At 38.2% G+C, this 21,817-nt stretch overlaps 1 protein-coding gene across 1 annotated transcript in view; it reads left to right on the top strand.

Annotated features, from left to right (window-relative positions):
• LOC128376055 (protein diaphanous homolog 3-like) overlaps positions 1-21,817 on the top strand; it is a 170,171-nt gene that overhangs the window by 86,574 nt on the left and 61,780 nt on the right. The window contains exons 23-25 of the mRNA XM_053336388.1: positions 3,817-3,941; positions 7,650-7,814; positions 16,821-16,956. Of these exons, the coding sequence (XP_053192363.1) occupies positions 3,817-3,941; positions 7,650-7,814; positions 16,821-16,956 (426 nt within the window). The remainder of the gene's footprint in view (positions 1-3,816; positions 3,942-7,649; positions 7,815-16,820; positions 16,957-21,817) is intronic.

Below are 21,817 nucleotides of genomic sequence, written 5' to 3'. Positions count from 1 at the left end.
CAGTGAGGGTGCCTGTTGACCAAAACTTAAAATGGTCCTATTCCCTCAGGCTTATAGTTTGTGTGGGTGTGGGAGTGGGTGGTAGCACTTGTTTCTTGCACAGTTGGTTACATGAACAGCTGTGTGATACATCATTTTTTTTAAATGTATTATTATTGGATTGCGTTGTCTTGATATTTTGTGTTTAGTTTTGCCAAAATTGCCATTTAGATTTATACACTCTGGAGGCTGCTTTAGAATAGCTCGGGTTTAGGGGGAGAAAAACAGTTTTAGTCAGGATAGGGACTGAAACAGAGACAAAAATATGTTTACAGAATTAACTGGCTTCATGTTGATATACTCTCAGTCAAAGGTTAGGGTGAGAAAATCCAAGTTATTTCTGTAAAGACAATGACATATTAATCACGGATGGTGGAACTCCACAACTCCTAAACCACAAAAAGTATCTGGCCGACACTTAACTATTATATTACTAACATGCTTAAACTAAGGAAATTGTATTTTTTATAGTTTTGTGATATGATTGGATTAATGCTATTTTAGTTGCCGTGACTTAAGCACTGCAGAACTCACTCAAAGATACCTGTCTTACGTTTTATTTTTAAATGACCATCTTATTCACAAATGGTGCATGTCATTGTAACAAGTAAAATCCATTACTTCATTATTGCTCAGGTTTGCTGTCTCATTAAAGGTAGAGTTGGTTTTTACTGGTGCTCCACCACCCAAAGTAACGGACAGGCATTACTAAGGCAATGACCAAACATGAAAGTGGTGGAATCTGAAGCGATGCATCAGCTGTAGAGTCACTACTGTTTCTGTCACACATTATGTTGAGCAGAAAAAACATTTAATTTCATTTGAGCAGTCCATCGACACTCTTTGCCTCTCTGCAGCCTCCCCTCTTTTCATGCGGCTTGTGTTTTCAGCATCCCTGTCCATAGAAGCAGCCGTCTGTCAGCTGCAAATCCCTAGAGGAGCTGAGAAGACAGCATCCACCCAAATTGCCTTCACTATGCTGACTGACAGCCGAAATGTACTGAAGCAAAATAGTTTACATGTTGTTTCCGCAGGTAGAAATCTGATTTGTTTGCATTTATTGATACATTAAACAGTTGCCTGCTCAGATTATGTTTAATTAAACTGGATACTGGAGATGGGAGACTGTCATGCCCTCACACAAAGTGTATTGTATCAGAATCGCTGACTTTTCCTTTAAATCCATTTGCCTCATGATGCTTGTGAAAATTTTATTCATTCACATTATTAGTTCCTGTATGGTTAAGTTATTTAACCTTCATTTAACTTGGGGGTCTTTTGAGCAACATTATCACTTTTACAAGAGAGACCCGGCCAAAACAGTTGCCTAGAGTATTTAATGCATGTAGTAGTCACATAAGAGCACGCACAATTAATCTAAAACATTCACCAGTAGTAAAATTTAACAGGACCTGAGAGGCATAAAAGAGAGCACCTTGTTATCTTCTCAACTTTCTGTCAAATATACTTTCAGGTATATTTACTTCTTAGTCTTATTTTGAGTGTGCTAGTCTAGTTTTTGTTTCACCCATTTACAATAGTTTTGTTAATGTCACAGGCAAAATAGTATAAAATGGACTACACGTTACATTCCATGGAAATTTGAATCCCAATCTTAAAGAGCTTCCTGCATCTTTTCCTCCCAGATTGCCAGGGTGATTTCCTACCAAAATAAAAATCAATGTAACAGCCAGTCAGTGTAGAGCAGTCACTCTGTGAATACTGCTCTGATTGAGACATCGTTGGGTACAATGTACTCTGTGACAAGATTTTCAAAGCACTGGTGTGCTGAGGCATTTTTTTGTGCCTTCAACTGACTTAACCATTAGTGTCAGTGCTTACCATCAGAGAAAGGAAAAGGGAACAAAAAAAGTAGGGGAAAAGAGAATGAACAGAAAAATTGCCAAGAGAATAAAAGTGTGGCTTTTCGGACAGGGTAAAACATGCAGCGAGGAGAGGAAACGGTTTGAAATAATCATTTGTCAGGTACAGATGTAGTTGATGTAGGTAGTGTTACGTAGTTTTCCCCTTGGTTACTGCAGTTCATTCAGCCTACTGTCTCAATCACATGTGACATCAGAATTAAGTGCTGAATGCATGTGTGTCTGTTTTATGTAGATGCCTTCACATGCCCACCTTTATCTGCAGTGATAAAACTTTAGACACATTTAGACAGATTTGGCCATTTTAGTTTTAGTAACATTCCAAAATTAATTAAAATGATTAACAGAATGTGAAAAAAATGACAGTTTTGATGGTATGTCAAAGACCTACATATATGTATGGTGTTGTAGAGATATCTACTCCAGCATCAGCTTGTCATGTCAGCTGATCTGACAGACTACACTGGGTTTTACCAGCTATGTGAAAGCTGGCCATTTGGCATAATTAAGCACATCATAGTAAACCGGATTGATATTGAAATATCAATAAATTAGATCTCTACTGGGTTACTGTGTTGCAAAATGGCATGTAATTAATGAAAAAACTATGTGTGGCAGGAAAACTGTTGTTTTACCATTAAGACTGTCAGCTTGTGTGACATTTCATAATTTACTCCTACTCTAGAGGCATGTGTGTAACTATTTAGTTGTTACTTAGAGTTAGGTTGTAACTTATCTCTCTATTTTGATCTGTGCAGCTCCTTTGTACCACTGTCTCTAATGTCTCTGTAGCATTTTGATATCTTGACAATGCCATGGACATAGATAATATGCTGCCCCTTATTTGTTTGTATCAGATGGCCGATTCTTCGTCATTGAACCTTTAAACTTGAAATAGTTGGTGAAATTGTAGAATGTATTTTACCGAAGACGTCTAATTGAACAAGCCTGTGTGTTAGGTGTTTGTCCAAAACGGTATGTTCCCATCAGAAAATGAGATTTATATTATAAATTCAGTGAGAACTAAGCTACCTTGAAGTTCTCTCGCTTTTTTTCTTTCTCGTAAAGCATGTGTTTGGATCAAGGGGAAATTTGAAACTACTTAAAAATAAGCAGCTTATACCTTTTTGTCAAGCAGGGTCTAATCACGGTAATTTAAGCCATATGCTATATTCAGTGACTAGCTTAAAGTGTCAGCCATGACCAACTTAACAGAAAGTTAGGCTCAGTGTTCCCCTGCTCACCCACCCGCATGATCTGTGCACCTGTTGGTAAGACTAAAGACAAATGATGAAGCGTGTCGAAATCATTTTTTTACCTCAGCAGCCACCCTCACAATTACAGGCTTGGGTTTTGTTGCTGAAAATCCACACGCACACATACACACACACACACACACACACACACACACAGACACACGCGCACACATACACACACACTGTAATTATATAAGTAAAAATAATGAGCATTTGGTTCCGAGATGTCTGTCAGTAAGGAGCATCGTATTCTTGTGTAGTCATAATTGTTCACAACACATACATGAACAGATAAGAGATAAACAGAATAATAAGCTCTGTATTGAACGTACCTTCACTTGAGGTTTATTTTTCTTTAGACATTGTTTATTTCCATAGTATTTCTGGCACAGTATAACCTCTAATAAGCATTATTTGCAACTGAGCTGGGTTCTCTCTCATTTTCTCTGTTATTTTTTTAATATTTTGGATGTATGTTGTTTTGCTCTTATTCTTTCAGGGCCTCAATATAATAATGAATTTGATTGTACCTGTAATTGAGTTGTCCTCTCTCTTCTTCTTTCTTCACATTTTCCTGGCACATGGGTGTGTTTCTGTGCTTTTGTGAATGTGCGTGTATGTGTGTGGATGTGTGTCAGTGTCTGCAGAGAATCTGGAAAAGAGCCTCAGGCAGATGGAGAGGCAGCTGCTGCAGCTGGAGAGAGACCTGGAGACTTTCTCCTCCCCTGATGACCCCAACGACATGTTCTTCACTAAAATGGCTATATCCTTTACACATGCATGCACCAGTGGGTTTCCTGTAATGAAAGAAACAGAGTAAAAGTTAGAAGAGTATTACTAGAACTGAACTGTGGTGTATACCTTTATATTCATTACTATGATTGTGCATACGCCAGCAAAACATCAGGTTTCATGGCTTAAAGGGAAGAAAATCTCTAGTCTTTGGTTGATCAAACACCCAATTAAACACATTTCCTTTATCTTTTAGATATACTCACACTGCTGTATTAAATTTGTGGAAGTGTCCCCCTGCTCATGTAAATAAGCAGTAGAGGGTTTTGAATATCATAATATACCGTACCTATTACAACCGGTATGATATTCTGTTAAAACAAAACAAGGAAGGGGGAAAAAAGGAGAAGATGATTGTTCCCCCACCTTTATTTTATATGTGGTTTTCTTCCCACTGTCAGATTGATGTTTTGTGCAAATAATGAGTGGCGTTTCTTCATCAGCTTGCTTCTTGAAAGGCTCTTTGCACTGGGAGCAACTTCAAAATGAAGAGATGGGTTAGAGAAGGATAATTATAAACAAATTCTCCTTTGTCTGTCCATTTCTTTCTCTCTCACAATCTCAGTTATTATCATGCAAATGAGAGAGGTTAGAACAAGATAAATTGTCAGTTTTATCCAGGTCAACATTTTGAGAGTTGTCCATATCTGATTGGCAGCAGTGTTAACTATTCACTGTCTTTTGATGCAATCCTACTGGATCAGATTGACATCTATGTCTCAGACCAGGTGTTCAATAATACACCCTTTACCTAGCCTCCTTCATGTAGTTTTGATCAACAGCCTTGGGGCTAGGGCAGTGATGGCTTGCACTGTAGTAGAACAGAGAACTTGAGTGCAACACAGAAAGGTTCACTGAAAATGGATTTGACAGCTCTGTCATTTTATTGCTTTGCTTTCCAATTCCAGGTGCCTTGCACAAAATGTCTTATCTCAGCAATGCTAATTAAAAAATCCACCAAATTTGAAGTTATCTGAACTCTAATAAAATGAAATGTAGATAAAATAGCACAAGTTAAACACAAAACACCAGTATTCTAATTTTCAAATCCAAATTCAGCTGGAGGCGCACACACACACACACACACACACTCACACATATTGATATGTATTCACACTCATCATGACTGTGCCACCGACAAATATTTTATAAAATGTTATAAAATATATTCAACACGCCAACATGTGCACATGTTCTTTGGACCTGGAATCCATCACTCACTCTACAACCACCAAGATTCAAAGATCTGTGGTCAACCTTTTTTGTTGCATATAACTGGATGGCAACAGATTTGATTAGTAGCCTAATTATTGGTCATAATCTGCAAATCCATGTAATATATAATATAAGTGCAGTATAAATTGAAAGTATAATTTTGTTAGACGAAGTAAATGTTACAAGCTCCCACAGCAATGTGTTTGACTGACTCAGAACCAAATGATTTCAGTCATAGTCATATATACTGTAAATGCATTTTAAATCCACAATGGCAAACTAGTCATTGTATAATGGAATTAAACTTAAATGGCCAATTTCTCTACAAACTATCTCTCATTGAGTGAGATACTAAACTTATATTTAATCAACATTGCTCAGTTATATCCTTGAAGGCCCCCAATCATCCATGTCACATGGGTATCCAGAAGTACCAGATCAAAGTCAAAGTTGATGACATTTATAGTTTTCTTTTTGCTGATCTTGAAGAAGCCTATTGATACAATCATGTTGAAATTTTAGACACAGTGGCTTTTGAAGCTGGCAGTTGTTACTTCAATTAACATAACTGATGGTCGCCAACTAAACATGAGAAGCCCAGACTGTCACTGTGCTGACAATGAAAATTCCACTTGGATTTCATGCACCACAGAGTAAACAGTGACTCATAGTCTACTCTAGTGTTGCATTTTTAAAGCTATGAGCTATGTTTGTAAGATTTGCAGATTAAAAAAGAAAGACAAACAGGAGAATGAAAAAAAAAGATAGACATAATGATGATGGAATAGAGGAGAGAAAGGAGAAAAGGAGCAGCAAGAAAGGAACAATAAGTGTGAATCTTTGAGAATGAGCCGCGGTAGTCCACTGCTTGCTCTAGAAAAGGGAAGAAACCAGCAAAGGGGGAATAGAGAAGGGATATATTTTGCACCCCATGATACTTGTCAAATGTGGTTATTAGCTTTTTCTTCTCTCGATCGCTCGCTCTCTCTCTCTCTCTGTCTCTCTCACACTCTCACTCTCTCTATGTCTCTCTCTCACTTTCTCTTCCTTACCCTCACCTGCTCTACCTTTTTGACTCTATCCCCCCCGCTCCTGCCCTGGGAAGATATTACTGACAAGTCAATTTTGGGAGCGGTGCCTATTGAACAGCATTTACCCAGCTGTGAATAGATCGTAATTTCCTCAGCCAGATTCAACTGAGGCCAGACCTCAAATAAGTCCATCGAATGAGCTATAATGAATGGGCACAATAGGAGCCTGAGAGGCTGTCCACGTTCTTGTGATACCACACACACAGAGACACTGTTACCTCTTATCTGCCACAAGACAAGGATCTTGGGGGTCATTAGCAGGACTGGTAGTTATGGGGACACTTTTTTTTATTGATCTAAAAAAAAAAATACATTGACTTTTCTTCTTGACTTCTTTGTAAAAGGTCATTTATAGTTTTCTCCTGCATCAAAAACGTACTCCTTCCCTTTTCGTGGACAGCAAAAACATCATTCACAGCACTTCACTGAATAGCATCATGTGGTGAAGACAGCTCAGAATACAATGTTGGCGATTAAAAACAAATAAATACATAAAAAGCTAATAATGCTGGATGTATATGAAATATTTTTGAACAGCAAATTTGTGCTTGTTAGCTTTATAAATAGACAGTATGCCATGGTAGCGGCAGATTGTGTTTTAGTAATATCATGTTCTCGCTTACTTTGTTATAGCACTGACACCTCTCAAGCTCATGTTGACACATCTTCATCATGCAAAGACATCCATGCCGGTCTGTCCTTTACTTTGTTTAGCTTAACCAGGAAGACCTTTAAATGCATGTGTTGTGTGATTTGTGTGGGGACATGTAGTTAGTCCACAACATACATTTAGGTTTGAACAGTCTACTGTGCAGTTGGTATGCCAATTGAGCTGTGCTTTGGGTGGCAAGACCTCAGTTCCATCCCGATACATCCTTATATGATTTATCTGTTGTGTATACAAGGGCCTTAGGGAAATTCAAGCTGAATAAATGTTGAGTGGATGGGCATTGAAATGTCAGTGGCAGACAGGGTTGAAGTTAAAATAATTTGAACTTTGAGTGTAGCAGGGAGGTGTAGTCTGAGAGTGGTGTACAACACCCAAGGTCTACTGCTATATTACACATATATAATACTGTGCATGTAACACACACACACACACACCAACACACTTTGCCAGCAGCAGCCAGACATAAGTCACAGATGCTTTTTGCTGTAGGGGTCACACCAGCGAGCACACACTGTAGCAGTAGCCTGACTGACAGTATCAGAGCTCTTCATGGCAACATCACAGTTTACCACTGACTTCAGATCCTTACGGCAACACGTATGATCTCCTTAGGTTTTACCTCTCAAGTTTTGTATTTCTGGCTGAACTATACCAGTTGCAACTGTGTCATGGATCCACTTTTTACCTTGACCAACATCCTCACTGCTTCGGCAAGGTTGCACAGGAGCAGTATGGAAAGCTAGTGATCATGCACAGCAACATGGAGACGCTCTATCAGAACGTGTTGGAATACTTTGCCATCGATCCCAAGAAGACCTCTGTGGAGGAGCTGTTCACTGATCTCAGCAACTTCCGTTCCATGTTCACTGTGAGTATTCTGCACTTCAAAAAAGCATGGGGTCAGGTTTGTTTCTTACTTGACAATAACAATGGCGCAGCAGTGATGTAATAGAGGTTTTGGTTCTTGGTATGTCTGATCTGCTAAATGTGCTGCTCATGCTTTGTTTGCTTAAAAAAATGTATGCTGTATTTGTAATGGTGCTTCATGCTTCACTGTCTCAGGAAGTATGAGACCAGCTAGTTTTGAACTGCCGTTGGAAGTGTTAGCACCGTTTAATGTGTGTAACTACAGCCATTGTGTATTGGGCTTTGAGTGCTTCCAAAATGTGCGTGACCTATCCACAACAATGTTCCTGAACGCCTCCTGTGTAGTCACAAACTGCTTCTGCTGATCTGCTTAGCACGCTTAACGCTATGCTTTCTGTCTGGCACGGCCTGAGAGTGTCCATTCATGATTAAAAGCTCTGTTTTCGCTCTCTACTTTTATTCTTTTTAAAGCGCTTTCCTCAGACTCATGTCACGCCTCGTCTCTGGTCCCTCCCTGACATGCAGCAGTCAGTCGGCAGAGCCCTCAACCTTAGCCTTGCCCTGCCGTTGCACAGAGCGGAGCAGCTCACTGATTGCTGGTTTATTTACATTATTTAATTAATATTAAACATATTGCATGCCCAGGTTGCTGCAAATTCAACAATGGCACTCCCTTGAGTCCACAGCCATGAACCCGCCATGTGTGGAGTCGATTGAATGAATGGTTCTTGAGTTATGCAAAAGATTATTTTTAGTTGATTTCCTTTAGTAAAGATACAAAAAGGCGATAGTGATTAATGTGGCTATAATCATGTTTAATCATCAACAGGTAACTGTAATACTGGCTTCTGATTGGCCAATGGTATTTTCAGGGCTGATAGCTTTTCCATCCAATATTATTATAAGTAATGCTTAGAAACACTACTTTATTAGAAATGAGTTTGATGAGGTCTTAGAGATCCAAGTTATTTATGTAATCAGCTATTTTGTGAGTAATTGCTATTAGTTATTTGCTGGGTATATTAGCACATATGCAGTAATACTTTTTATTTATGGATAACATTTTTTTATAAATTACAAATGTTACTGATGTAAGCAAAACCTTAACAGCATTTTACTCCAATGGATAAACTACTGGATTAATGCACCGTCAGTTTAATTTAATAGCAGTTCTAGTTAGTTGTTTTTTTTTTTTTTACCAAATTTGTGGACAGGACTGCTTTTTATCATAAACAGCCCTGAATAGAAAAAGGAGACAAATGAATGGTTAGGCAGAGTTTTTAATTGGTTTTCAGAAGAACTGCAGTAAATCCTGAAAGAAAATGATGGGCGTTTGGAAACTCATAAACTTTTATTGTTTTATTCATTGGCTGTATCAAGACAGAAGCTCAACTAACTTAGTCTCACGTCAGTGTCCTGTGGTATAGTGCAAAGCACAGAACAGTGCCAGTCCTATGTAGTCCAATCCCACCCAGACATTTATGTCATCACTGAGCTCTGTGGCCTTATCGGTCTGGTGCGACTGTGAGCTGTGGGGCTGTGGAGACCCACTGTGTTTAATCAGCAGGATTAGTGGCACAGGCCACTGGGCGCGACAGATAATAGTAGCTAATTAGCCTGACAAAGTTCCTGCCCTGCCCCCAACTTAACATGAACCACACACACAAAAATGGATTTCATACCGCTTTGCCTTTTTTCTGCGCAGTCATTAGTTGAGTTTTAGATTTGCTTTTTCTCCAAAAAATGTTTGTACAATTGCATTTTTTTTCCAGAGACCTACAGTAGGTGGTGGTATTTTGTTCCTGTCTTATTTCTGGTTTATATTTTTGGTGTAGACAACCCCACCTGCAATACAAATGTTTCATTTGAATCACAATTTTATATGATTAATCATTTTTAGTGCTCTTTCCTTTTCTTTCTCCTAATATTCTCCCTGTCCACCTGAGTGACAGTGATATGTGCCTGACTTTGATGTTTTCTATTTCTGTACACAATGTTTGCTTTATATCCAGTCAGAGAAATTAGACTTTTGAACAAGACTTCTAAAGACAGGCAGTCAAATATTTTGATTGAAATGTCTAATTAACGAGAGCATTAGTGCATCCGTGCTTGAAATACATCATACATGGAAATGACACATGATGTAGGCAGGGTGGAGCAGGGTTTTTTTTAATTTTTTTTAATTTTTACCTGCTACATCAAGTGTGTCTTTGTTGGTTATGTTCCAGCCACTTTTTCAGTTTTGCTCAGTTGTCACTCAGTTGGTTATTCAGGGTTTCCAAGTGTAGACTATATTAACTGGTTTTGAATGAATTAACTCGATAATTTTAGATACAGGATCATGGATGAATGTTGATGTGTTTGGTTTATCTTAATGGGCAATGAAAAAATAAAACACAAGGTTGCACTGGTGTTTTGCACCTGAGATATTCATTTTAATCATTTTTAAACATATTATACAAATTTTTACACAGTTCTCTATAGTTTTTTTACCTCTTGGAGGGCTGCATAATCACACGTAGAGGAGAAAAAAAACAGTCACATAAAGATGGAGATGAGCATAGAGATTCCTATTGCAGGTGCATACGGCTTCCATTATCAGTGTAGCAGCTTCAGTTGATTATAATGGACACGTTCGGGTGCAGCAGACATGTCACGCTGCATCCGTGCTTGGTGTATTAAGGCCATAAAGACTAAAATACTAAACCAAAATATTCTCACATCAGTATTTTGGAAATTATCCAGACATGTTTTATAGTAAAAACTGAATAAAAGGACTAGCTGTCTCAGTAATTGTAATGACAGTATACAGCGTATGTTGATATACTGAAACATAGGACTCCCTAGTCTGATTGGGGACCTTGTTTAAGCCATCAAGTTCAAATTACACAATCAGTGATCAGCTTCCACATTAGCATTATGACATAAAGCTAGAACATTTTTTTTACATTGCGAAAGTTGTTTTTTGTCAAATTCATACCCCTACACTTCCCACACATCCTGATAACCTGACTTCTCTATATGGTCTATAACCTTAAACGGAAGTAACAACCCATACAGTGTCCAAAGGCATTGAAGAAACACACAGGCACTCAGGGAAAAAAAAAAAAAAAAAAAAACTAGATGCATTGCTTTTAGCCTGGCTGTACCTTTTTTTCTCACTCTTCTCACCTATGTTATTGATCTTGTGACTTCTGTGTGCTGTGCTCCTTTGCCTAACTTTAATAGCCACAACACGCCATTGGCGGTGCTCACATATGGATTGTGAGATGTGCGGCCTCTCCTTGGGTCTCCTTCCTCCATATGTGTAATATAGATTATATTCTTTAACCAGAATGATACAAACCTTAGCATTTTTGATAGATCAATTTAATGCAAATTAATAATGATAATATTTGCTGTTGGCATGAATTTCATATGAATTTCTTTTTAGCTCCATGAGTTAGACATGAGTTTTGCTGGAGCATTTATGTTTTGACCAAACACAACAGTTAATGACTCTGCCAGTGAAAGGTTAAGAAGCCAAGTGTTATAAAGACTAGTATTATATGGCCAAAACTCCCAAGGTAGCTATTTATTCCCCTTTGATAGGTCAAGGTGTAAGCAGCTTACACCTTCAGCAATTCGTTTAAATGGTCACTTCACACAGACATATCTTGGGAGAAGCCAAGGCTAGGTCAATGAACGTAGGCATACAGTAAATCTCAGTACGATAACCTCTCGGTCAAATCTGTGTCAGCATTTACCCTGCTGTGCCTAGGCCCATGCTAATAGGTGCGTGCTGTTTCTAGACCACTGCCTGAAGTGAACTGAGCCTTGAACTCGTACACGCGTATTGCGCTCGCATAATGTGTGTGTATTGTTTGTTTGTGTGTGTTTGTGTGTCATTTTGTGTTGGCAATTTTTTATAGGAAAAGCTGCTTAGCTTTTTCACACACAAAGACATACACACACACACACACACACACACACACACACACACACACACACGTGTACATACACATACTGCATGCTCAGTCACCCGTAGGAAGGAGACCCAGGGCGAGGCCGCACATCTGACAGGAATCCAATTGAGCGTGTCTAATGGCAGACATCCAGGAGAAGAGGAGGGGGAAGCAGACCTGCAGTGATGAAGGAGAGCAGAGGGCAATTTCCTCAGAGAGCTGGTTCTCTCTCTCTAACTCTGTCCCTCTCTCTCTCTCTCTCTCTATTCCTCCCTCCCTCTCTCTCTCTCTCTCTCTCTCTCTCTCTCTCTCTCTCTCTCTCTCTCTCTCTCTCTCTCTCTCTCTCTCTCTCTCTCTCTCTCTCTCTCTCTCTCTCTCTCTCTCTCTGTCCCCTTTCCTCTCTTTTTTAACTCCATATTACAGTAAAAATGTATGCTTTGTCAAAATACAAAAAATACATGACTCTTCATCTTGTTCTCATTCCACACTCTTCTTCACTTACTTAAACATCTGTGTCCCTTCAGTTGTAATTAGTTTCAGTATTATGTTAATTATTGTCTGATGTCGAATTCAGATTTAAATACAATTGAAACCCACCTTACCTGTCCTTAAAATGAACTTTTACATGTGTCTAAACTTAGTTAATGTCCATAAGGACTTCATTTTATGCTTTTATTATTCTTCTCACTAATATATATCACTTATTGGTTCTGTGATATGATAGAACAGTATGTCCTTTTCCACTGGCTGTGATCATACTCATTTTTGTTTTAACAAGGTTGTTTTTGAAGTAATGGTCTCACCTGCTCTTTTGCCGCTCTGTTTTCTTTGTGCAGTTTAAGAGTGATCCTCTCTTAAACAGGCCCACTTGTTGTATTGACCCGTTATTGACTAATCATTGTTTTCCCAGGCTGCTGGCAGTAGTAAAGGGTTCAGTTTTAAATAAGATGTCATTTTGCCTCTGCAGACTTCCTCTGTGTATCTGCATAGCCATATAATTGAAACCATCTGCCACACAGTTTTTTAAAAGCTAAATCATAAGACAGTCTGTGTTATTGTTGGCCTTCGTCTGTTAATATCATAATCCAGCTGTCATTCATATGATAACCATGTTTTTTTAAATTAAAACAAAGAAGACAAATCGTGTTTCTTTTACAAGTTAGAGACATATTGTGAAATGCTTTTAATACTCATGGTCTGTGAGGCTAAATGTAACAGATTTGACCACAGACTAGGTTGCTGTCTGTATAAAATTATTGTTTGAATTAGTGGTGGTGACCACGTTGCTTGTTTGCTATAGTGCAATAATGTTTACATTATCTTTAAGTAATTGAATAGAAGACCTGCTTGATAGTGAAAAGTAGAAGAAATACTCATATTAGACATTCATCACATCTGTCCACTTATAACCTGGGATCACTTAATTGTTCCTTATTGAAAACGTGTTATGTGTCAAAACTCTTGTTCTTCCCTTTTCTTTTTCCACATTTCTCTCTGCCTAATTGGATGCCCATTAAGAATGTAGTCATTTGTGAGTCACCGGTTGCCACTAGCAACCGACAGTCATTCCATCAAATCAAAGTTAATTTTGTGGAGGAGTTGGTTTCATTTAAAAATAGAGCTCTGAAAAGCTTCAGTGTGAATATCAGTTGTTTGGTATTCATCTCAGACCTCTTCTCTTCTTCAGTACTCTCTTCTGAATACCTATAAAGTCACTGACGGGCACTCATCAGTGTCGTCAGCTGCCATTGTCTCTTTTATGTGAGTCAATGTATGTTGTTTAAAGTTAACTGAGCTGCCAACAGACTACAAACTCCTTGTGCTCTTGTAAGCGCTATTCATAAGTAAGAATTTTTTTTTTTTTTTTTCTTTCTAGTGGAAAGGTCAAGGTGACAGTGTGCAGAGGTGGAACATTTGTTGTTGTGAACATAGAAGTGTTTATGACTGCTCATATGCAGCTGCACTTGGCCTTAGATAATGCAGGATTCAAGCATATGCTACCAGCAGTGCAGCTGTATCAGACTGAATATTGTATACCCTCACACCCCTACCATTAGTAATTTGGAGTGTTTATTCAAGGTGTCTATTCTTGTATCTATGTAAAGTGGCTTTTTGATGCTGAATTGACTTTCCTGAATTGTTTTGAGTTCTAGTTGACTATTTCATTTCCAACAATGGTCACTTGTATGCAGACTTAATAAGAGGCTGTCAGTGGGCCTCAGTAAGTGACTGCCTGTCTTTATTGTACTACTGTAATCCTTCTACACTACACAGTTCTTTTAGTGTGTTTTCGTGTCCATCCATTCATGTTGGTTCAGCAACACTATTCTTCCACTGACCTGCCTGTCAAGCCGGTTCGTGTGAATAATGTAATAGGAGGGGAGACGACAGTGGGGGGCGGGGGGTTGGGTGTTTGATAAAAGCTCAGACTCTCTTGCTTTAAGTGACTGACTATTGATCAGGATGGCAATCATGCTAGCACTTTATTAAATAATATGCAGTCCATCTCTTGGCTGTGGCATTATTGAGCTATCGACACCATTGTATGAGTTTAATAACCTTTTGGCACAGAGAGTATAGCGCCTGTACCCACAGTGTTGATGTACGGTAGATATGATACCTATAAGATAATTCTTCATAGACAGGCAGAATAGAATTACTTGCAATTTTTTTGACAAGTTTGGAAATTGGCTACATCAACTTCTAAAAACGTCAATAATGTTAAGAGACATTCCTGTCCCAAGACCTGTTTGTTTGCTGAATGTTGTACAAAAGTTATTTCAGTCTCAGGGCTTGTATTTTACCAGTGAATGACATGTGATACTACAAACTCCATCATAATCATTCTTGCACCATTAGTAACAGAGACAGTGGCCTTAAGCCTAAAACTGAAACTGGGTTCCTATGGTTTAAATGCAGGCAAACTATGATCAGTATGTGGTTGAAAAAGGAATCAAAGTCAAGGTCTAACGTATCCGATGGTCCGAGCCCAGTTAAATTTCAATCTGAATCATAGGTCAACAATTTAGGATGAGAGGTGGATATTTCGCTTCCTTTGATTGCGTTAAAAGTAAAGTGAGGCTGGACTGTCGGCTTTCCGACTCATTTTAAAAAGGCGAGAGAAAAAGAGAGCGAGCAGCTGAAATGTAAACGTAAAATTCTATTTTCTGATTGTTTCATGCTGGTATGTGGGAAAAAAAATCAAACACTCGACAACACTCTTAATTTCCATTTCATTTTCCTCCTCTGCCTTTTTCCTTTTCATGCATTACAGTTCAGCTCCATGTCTGTAGTGGACAGGTGACTTGCAGAAGTAGACTCAAGGACCTTGGAGTGAACATGTGAACAATGTTCTTTCTCTCACTGTTAAGTTAATTTATGTAGATCTGTCAGTGTTGTCTCAGTTCTTAATTATTATTAGAGTTTATTATCAAGATCATCCATACTCACTAAAATAGTTTCATCATAAATTCTGTTCTCTTCTCTCAATGTTTTCTAAACGGTTTGGCTTCATACAAAATATGGAGAAGCCTACTGTACATTATACATTATTCATTAACTAATTCAGTATTTACCAAATTTTATATTTTTTTATGTTTGTGCAAAGATTACATATACATATGTAAAGGAAAACAGCCAGATTCAAAGAGAACTTCACTATTCTGTATTATGTATACAATGACTAAATCACTAAACATTATAGAAAAAAGAGGTACGGTATTATCATTTTTGGCTAGTGAAAATATACAAGGTACCAGTAAAACTCTGATCTATTGGTAAAGTAGGACAATGGTGAAACAATGTCACTTTGAAAGTCTGAAAGTCAGTCAAGGTTAAAGTTGTCTCATATTGATTGCATATTTTGTTTTTATAAAATTATCATCACGTTTATTCAGGTTTTGCACATGTTTTATTGCTGTGCTGTATGAACAAAAAGGCTTGATGGAAAATAAATGATGAATTGGTTGGAAAACACCTACAGCATTTCCTGAAAAGAAGTAACAGTTAATACAATTATTTCATATTTACTGTATTCTTCCCAAATGTAAGTCATTTGAGTGTAATTTCCAATCAGAGTAATTAAATGGTGAAGAGAAAAGGCTTATGGTTTCTAATTTGTATTTTTACAAGGCATTCCATTTTATTTTAAAGCTGTAATTTTGAAAGTCATCTTACAAATAAGTACCAGGTTTAGTCTTAATAAGTACAATATATTGAGTAAGGCTAATTATTCTTGTTGAACTATATCTAGCTGCTTTGGTGTCATGTAGTCAGTCTGTCAAATTCAGCCGGTTTTAAATGTATGTTTTTGTTTACACCTGCGGGTAGTGTGGTAGACATCAACATCTGCCCACACAGCAGCACCTGTAAGCTGGGTTCACCTCAGTGCCTACAGCCTGTTACTATTGAATTGCATTGCAGGTAGCATTGCTATTAAAACCTGCCTGCTGTTAAGTGACCGGACAAAACTCTCACAGTAGCCACCAGGTGATACTGAGGTTATGTTACTGACCCTAATGCATATACATACAATAACAAACACCCACAGTGGCCAATCCTTGCATTTTCATACATTTTCAACATGAGAATGTTTTCCCACTGTTTGCTTTGTCCTTTAAGGAGATGCTGCCAAGGATGTTTTTTGGCTCTGTAATAGACTGTTAAGAGAAAAACAAAATAAATGAAACAGAGCTTTGCTGATATCTGAGAATAGGAACATACATGTTTTTCTTTGAATGTGAAGGAAAGATATGAACAGAAAATAATGTGTTTTGAATGGACCAGCATCTTCTAGTTCTTCTCGCGAGGTCACTGTGCCATCATTATTTTGTATCTCTAGTACCTCAGGTCCCTTGCATCAAGGTGGTTTGTCTCTAGGGAGACCGTAGTGGCAAAGAACCTAGAAGCTGCATCTGACTTTAATGGTGCCTGATAAAGATGTCTGTAGGCTTTGACAGCTGCCTTTCCCTTTGACAGGCTTTACACTACTGTAATTAACCCCACTTAGCAATCCATCGTTTTCTTTCTTTTTTCATTCTCTCTCTCTCTCTCTCCGCCCACAGCAAGCACTCAAGGAGAACCTGAGGCAGAGGGAGTCAGAGGAGAAACAGAGGAGAGCACGGGCAGCAAAGGAAAAGGCTGAGCGTGAAAAACAGGAGAGACAGCAGAAGAAGAGGAGATTGCTGGAAGTCAATGCAGGTAGAGACCGCTCAATCTGCTTTGCCTGTCAAATCTTGAATTGTTAAGCCCCTTTACATGCTGCTGTGTGCAAAATCAATCAGAGTCAAATGTGGTAAAAGATAATTCAAAGACAACAGCCCTCATTCACTAATATGAGCGTAGAATTGGACTTTGCGCATAAAATGAGTATGCATGCAAAATCACCATAAATTCATGACACATGCCAATTTTGACCGTGTGTATGTTACTAAATCTGAATCATTTTAAATTGACACGTGCATATAAGCACATATCTGTAATTCACATTTTACCACGCTCTACCCATACATACTACCCATTTCTCTATCCAAGGTAAGCTGTTTGATCGGTGCAACAGTGGAGAGAGCTGTCACTCATTGCAAATAGGGTCATAATGGTAAAAAGGTAGAAAAAGCTTCAGAAGTAGAAGCCAGAAATGGCAGATTTGGCTGCTACACGTCATTGGCACAACCATTCGAGCCTGATTGTCAGTCATGTATACAGCTGGCATACCTGTTGCATCACAACCATGCAGTACTTCCGTAACAAAATATGATACATGCGTAGATCTGTGTAATTAATCTTAATAAGTAGTTTTAAAGTCTGAAGGTGTGACCCTGTCCTCAGACTAAGTTTTGAAACTTAAATATACGTTTAAAATGTGTGTATATATATATATATACATATATTAGGGCTGTCAGCGTTAACACGTTAATCGCGATTAGATTAATGCAATCCATAACGCGTTAATTTTTTTTAATCGCATTTTAATTTTGCAAGGCTTTTTGTCCTCAGCTCCTCTAGCTGTAGCGCTATGCTTTGAAGTGGCCTCCTGCAGTAAACCTACCGCGGTGATGGAAAGTAAGAGAGCTACTGGACTTTTGAACGGCTTGTTTAACTTTAAAAAACTTCGACGGTTCAGTTGACAAGTCAAAAGTAAAATGCAACCTGTGTCAAACGGAGTTTAGCTACCACCGGAGTACATCGAGTTTGAGTTAGCACCTCCACGCTAAACACCCAGGTGCAGCCAAGCGAGCCTCAGCTCCACCAAAGTACCATTTTGGAGTGTGGGAGTCGCAGCAGAGCCGTGATTGATTCCCAGTTAAGACACTCTGGTAAGAAATGCTTTACATTATGGGCTTAAAACTGCCTTGAAATGTAAAATAACAGGATTTTAAACATGCAATTCAAAACGCAATTAATCGCGATTAACTATGGAAATTCTGTGATTAATCTCGATTAAAAAAATAATCGTTTGACAGCCCTAATATATATATATATATATATATATATATATATATATATATATATATATATATATATATATATATATATATATATATATATATATATATATATATATGTGTCTGTGTCACTAAATCATTGTCCCATCCCTGTTGAAATGAAATCATCACGCTTGACTGTTATTATTTTAGACCAATTAATCCATCTAATGTAGTTTACCATATATGGAAATCTAAAGTGAAACTTAACATCATCATACCAGGCATATATTTAGTCGCAACAAACTGTGTTATATTATTGTGCCATGAGGGTCGCATTAACATTGGATTGTCCTCCCATAATTAGAGGACAGTCTTATGACTTAAACAATGTAAGGTAGTCATTTGATGCATAACACTGCATGTTTCAACCTTGGAATTGTAAAGGTGTCATTGTGATTATTGACTGGTTATTGATCTGAGCAGCAAAACTTACCTCTTGCTTGACCCCTTTCGGGAGGTCATAGCACAAGGTCAGTCCAGAACCACATCTGTCAGGGTTATGGTGTCTTTTAATTGCACTTCAGCAGGATAGATGATTTGCTAAAATTACCCTTAACCTGACTCACCTGGTTGGAGAACAACTAAAGAAAATATTTGTTTTCTGATCCTGTGAGTTTATACTGTAAAATGGTTTATTGTTTGTTAACTGATGAGTGCTAGAGTTAGTTGAGCTCTGTCTGTAATGACTGCTGTGTAGAGTTTCAGAATTGGACTGGCAAACCTTCAACTTTGCCTTTATCTTGACCAGGTATAATGTGTTTTTGCACATTAATCACAGCTTACATATTGAGATGTATGATGTTTTTTAATGATCTCTGCATGTACCGAACGAGTCAAAAGCTTCGATACACCTTCCCATTCCCTTGAATGAGAAAGTGCATCTAAAGTTTAGACTCTAAACTTTTCACTGGTACTGTATATCATTTTCTACCACCATCCATTACTATGACCCTCAGTGATAAAGTAGCTAGAATGCTAAATCTATTTACCAAGCACATTCAGGCATAGCTGTGAAGAATGCAATGTCCTACCTTGTGCCAGAGCATCATGTCCCAAGAGCCAGAGGTTTTTTGTTTTTTTGTTTTTTCTTCCCCTTTGGAGCACAGCTCATGCCAGGAACTTTTTCAACAGTGCAGCCTCCAGATCCACTCTCAATGCCAAAGCCAAGGCTGGCAGAGTTGAGCAGTTGAGCTCAGCAGTCCCGGCCCTGCACCAGCATCTATAGCTAACATGTCTTTGCCAGCCACTGTAGCACTTCTGTAGACATGAGAGTGCAAGTGGAGAAGCACCATGTTCCATCAAGGCCAAAGCACTGCTGTTGGGCATATTATCTAGCCAAAACAAGGCCTTTCTTGGCCAGAACATCATATAAGCATCTTCTTTTCCCTTTACTTTCATCTGGACATCCCCCAATTGTCACTGGCCAAAGTTTTATAGTGCTGGGCTCAGTCAAACAGGGGGTCATGTCTTATTTAAATTTATAAGCAAGATTCTGGCAGATAACTTATGTTCTGTGCCCTAATTCAGTAGGGCTGAATGATAGATAATTATCGTATCTATATCTAGATATGAACGTGCAAGACATTAATATTGCAAAAAGTGACAATATGAACGATATCAAATGTGGAGATATAAGGGAAATAGGACGAGACATTATCTTCTTTCATGCAGATTAAATTGTTAAATGAGTTAAGTTGTGACAACTCAACCTGTATGTCTGTGTCCACTGCACGGAGGAGAGATTAGCAGCTAATGTTAGCCTCTGTTGCAGTTTGCTGTCATTTCTCGTCACACTGCTGTTCAATGCGGGAATACTGCAACTTTATTCCACCTCGCCGTATTATATAAAAGGTCCGCACACAGAATAAGCGAGCAGAGTTGCTCTGTCAGTAAGCTGCTACAGGCTGTGTTGTGTTAGCTGTGGTCGAGCGAGGTAGAGAGTGATGCTGAGTTTACTGACTAATTATTAAAAACCAGGATGTGATGTGTGAACTATCATCTTAACTCGCTCAGCACTAATATCACATTGCGTTAAGAAGCAGATAAAAGGCTGCTGCTTGGAGAGAAAATGAATTAGGCCGAATGGACAAGAAATGGCCAATAAATGCAGCATGTTTCTAAAGTTTAAAAAAAAATCGTTTTAATAATCGTGATTTCAGTTTTGACCCAAATAATCGTGATTATGATTTTTTCCATAATCAAACAGCCCTACCAACCCAGAGCTAATGTTGTATGGATTGTGTTCATCTTATGCAGACTTATTAACGTTCACTAAGGGTTTGACAATACACTCAGCTCATGAGACGAGGCAATACACGATATTGGGTTCACGAGAAAGAGATGAGACAAGATTTTAACACTATTTTTAAGAAAACTTAATTGACATAATATATGACTAGAAGAAATAGTCCTTTATTTAACTGAAATTTACTGATTTATAGTTAATGATCTGCAGATGTCAAGGATGAGGTTCTGCTTTGTGTTTGCAGTTATTAGAGTTCACCATACTCACATTAATGCAAATATAGTCTACAATTATTTTTTGAAATATTAATATGTCAGTAACTTTTTATTCTTTAGTATTTATTTCTTGACTTGAATGCACAAAGAAATGCCTATAAAGACATAGTCACTGTTCTACGGTCTGATGAGACTGAAACAATCTTTTTTGGCTGTCATGCTAAACATTAGTGGTGGAACGGTTCATTAAAAAAATCTGTCTCGTTCGGTACGCTTGTCATGGTTCGGGGGACGTGTGTATTGTTCCAGTGAAGTTTTTTGTTTTGTTTTTCATTTGGTATGCTACTGACCTGAGAGAGCCTCACCATCTCCAGATGCAGGTTGAAATAGCAAAGCAGCCAAACTACACAATAACAGAAATGGTAGGCTACACAAACATGTGTGGACCCAAAATATCTCTACAGAGTATATATCTATTATTAATAGTAGTAGTATTATTCCACGTGGCACAGGTGGATTTGAGCAGCATCAATAAAACCGTTTCCTTCTCTGTTTTTCTCTTTTATCTTGCAGTGTGCTTATTGAAATAGGTTATATGATGTAGCCTGGGATAAGTTACACATTTCATTTAGAGCTGGCTTGTTTTATTGTAGCATTGTGAGGCAAATTGGTCCGTTTGTACAGGAGACGTGCAGGCTGTAAATAAATCAATGCACATATATATATAAAAAAAAAAAACTGACACAGAAAAACAAAGTAGCACAGGACATTTCTAGAATCCCTCCTGAATCCCTCCCAGACCCCAGCCTGTGTTCACACCCTAGTCAGTGTGTGTAAAATAATGTTAATTCGTCTGAGGTATTAATTTATAAGTTTCCTTAAGACATGACTGTTGGTTAGTGTTAAACTCCTAAGGATTTTTTAAATTAATCTGTATTGCGCTCTTGCCTTGATGACGTCATCCAGTCTAAAAATATGAGAAATAAAGTGTAACCCCCCCCCCAGAAAAGAACAACATAAACCAAACCAAAAAGAGTGACCCCAAAACCATGATATGAACCGAACCGTGGCTTTTGTGAACCGTTCCATCCCTACTAAACATGTTTGCTGTAGGA

Source organism: Scomber japonicus, chromosome 1, assembly GCF_027409825.1.
Source record: "Scomber japonicus isolate fScoJap1 chromosome 1, fScoJap1.pri, whole genome shotgun sequence".
Lineage (NCBI taxonomy): Eukaryota > Metazoa > Chordata > Actinopteri > Scombriformes > Scombridae > Scomber > Scomber japonicus.
This window is presented reverse-complemented; position numbering and strand designations above follow the sequence as displayed.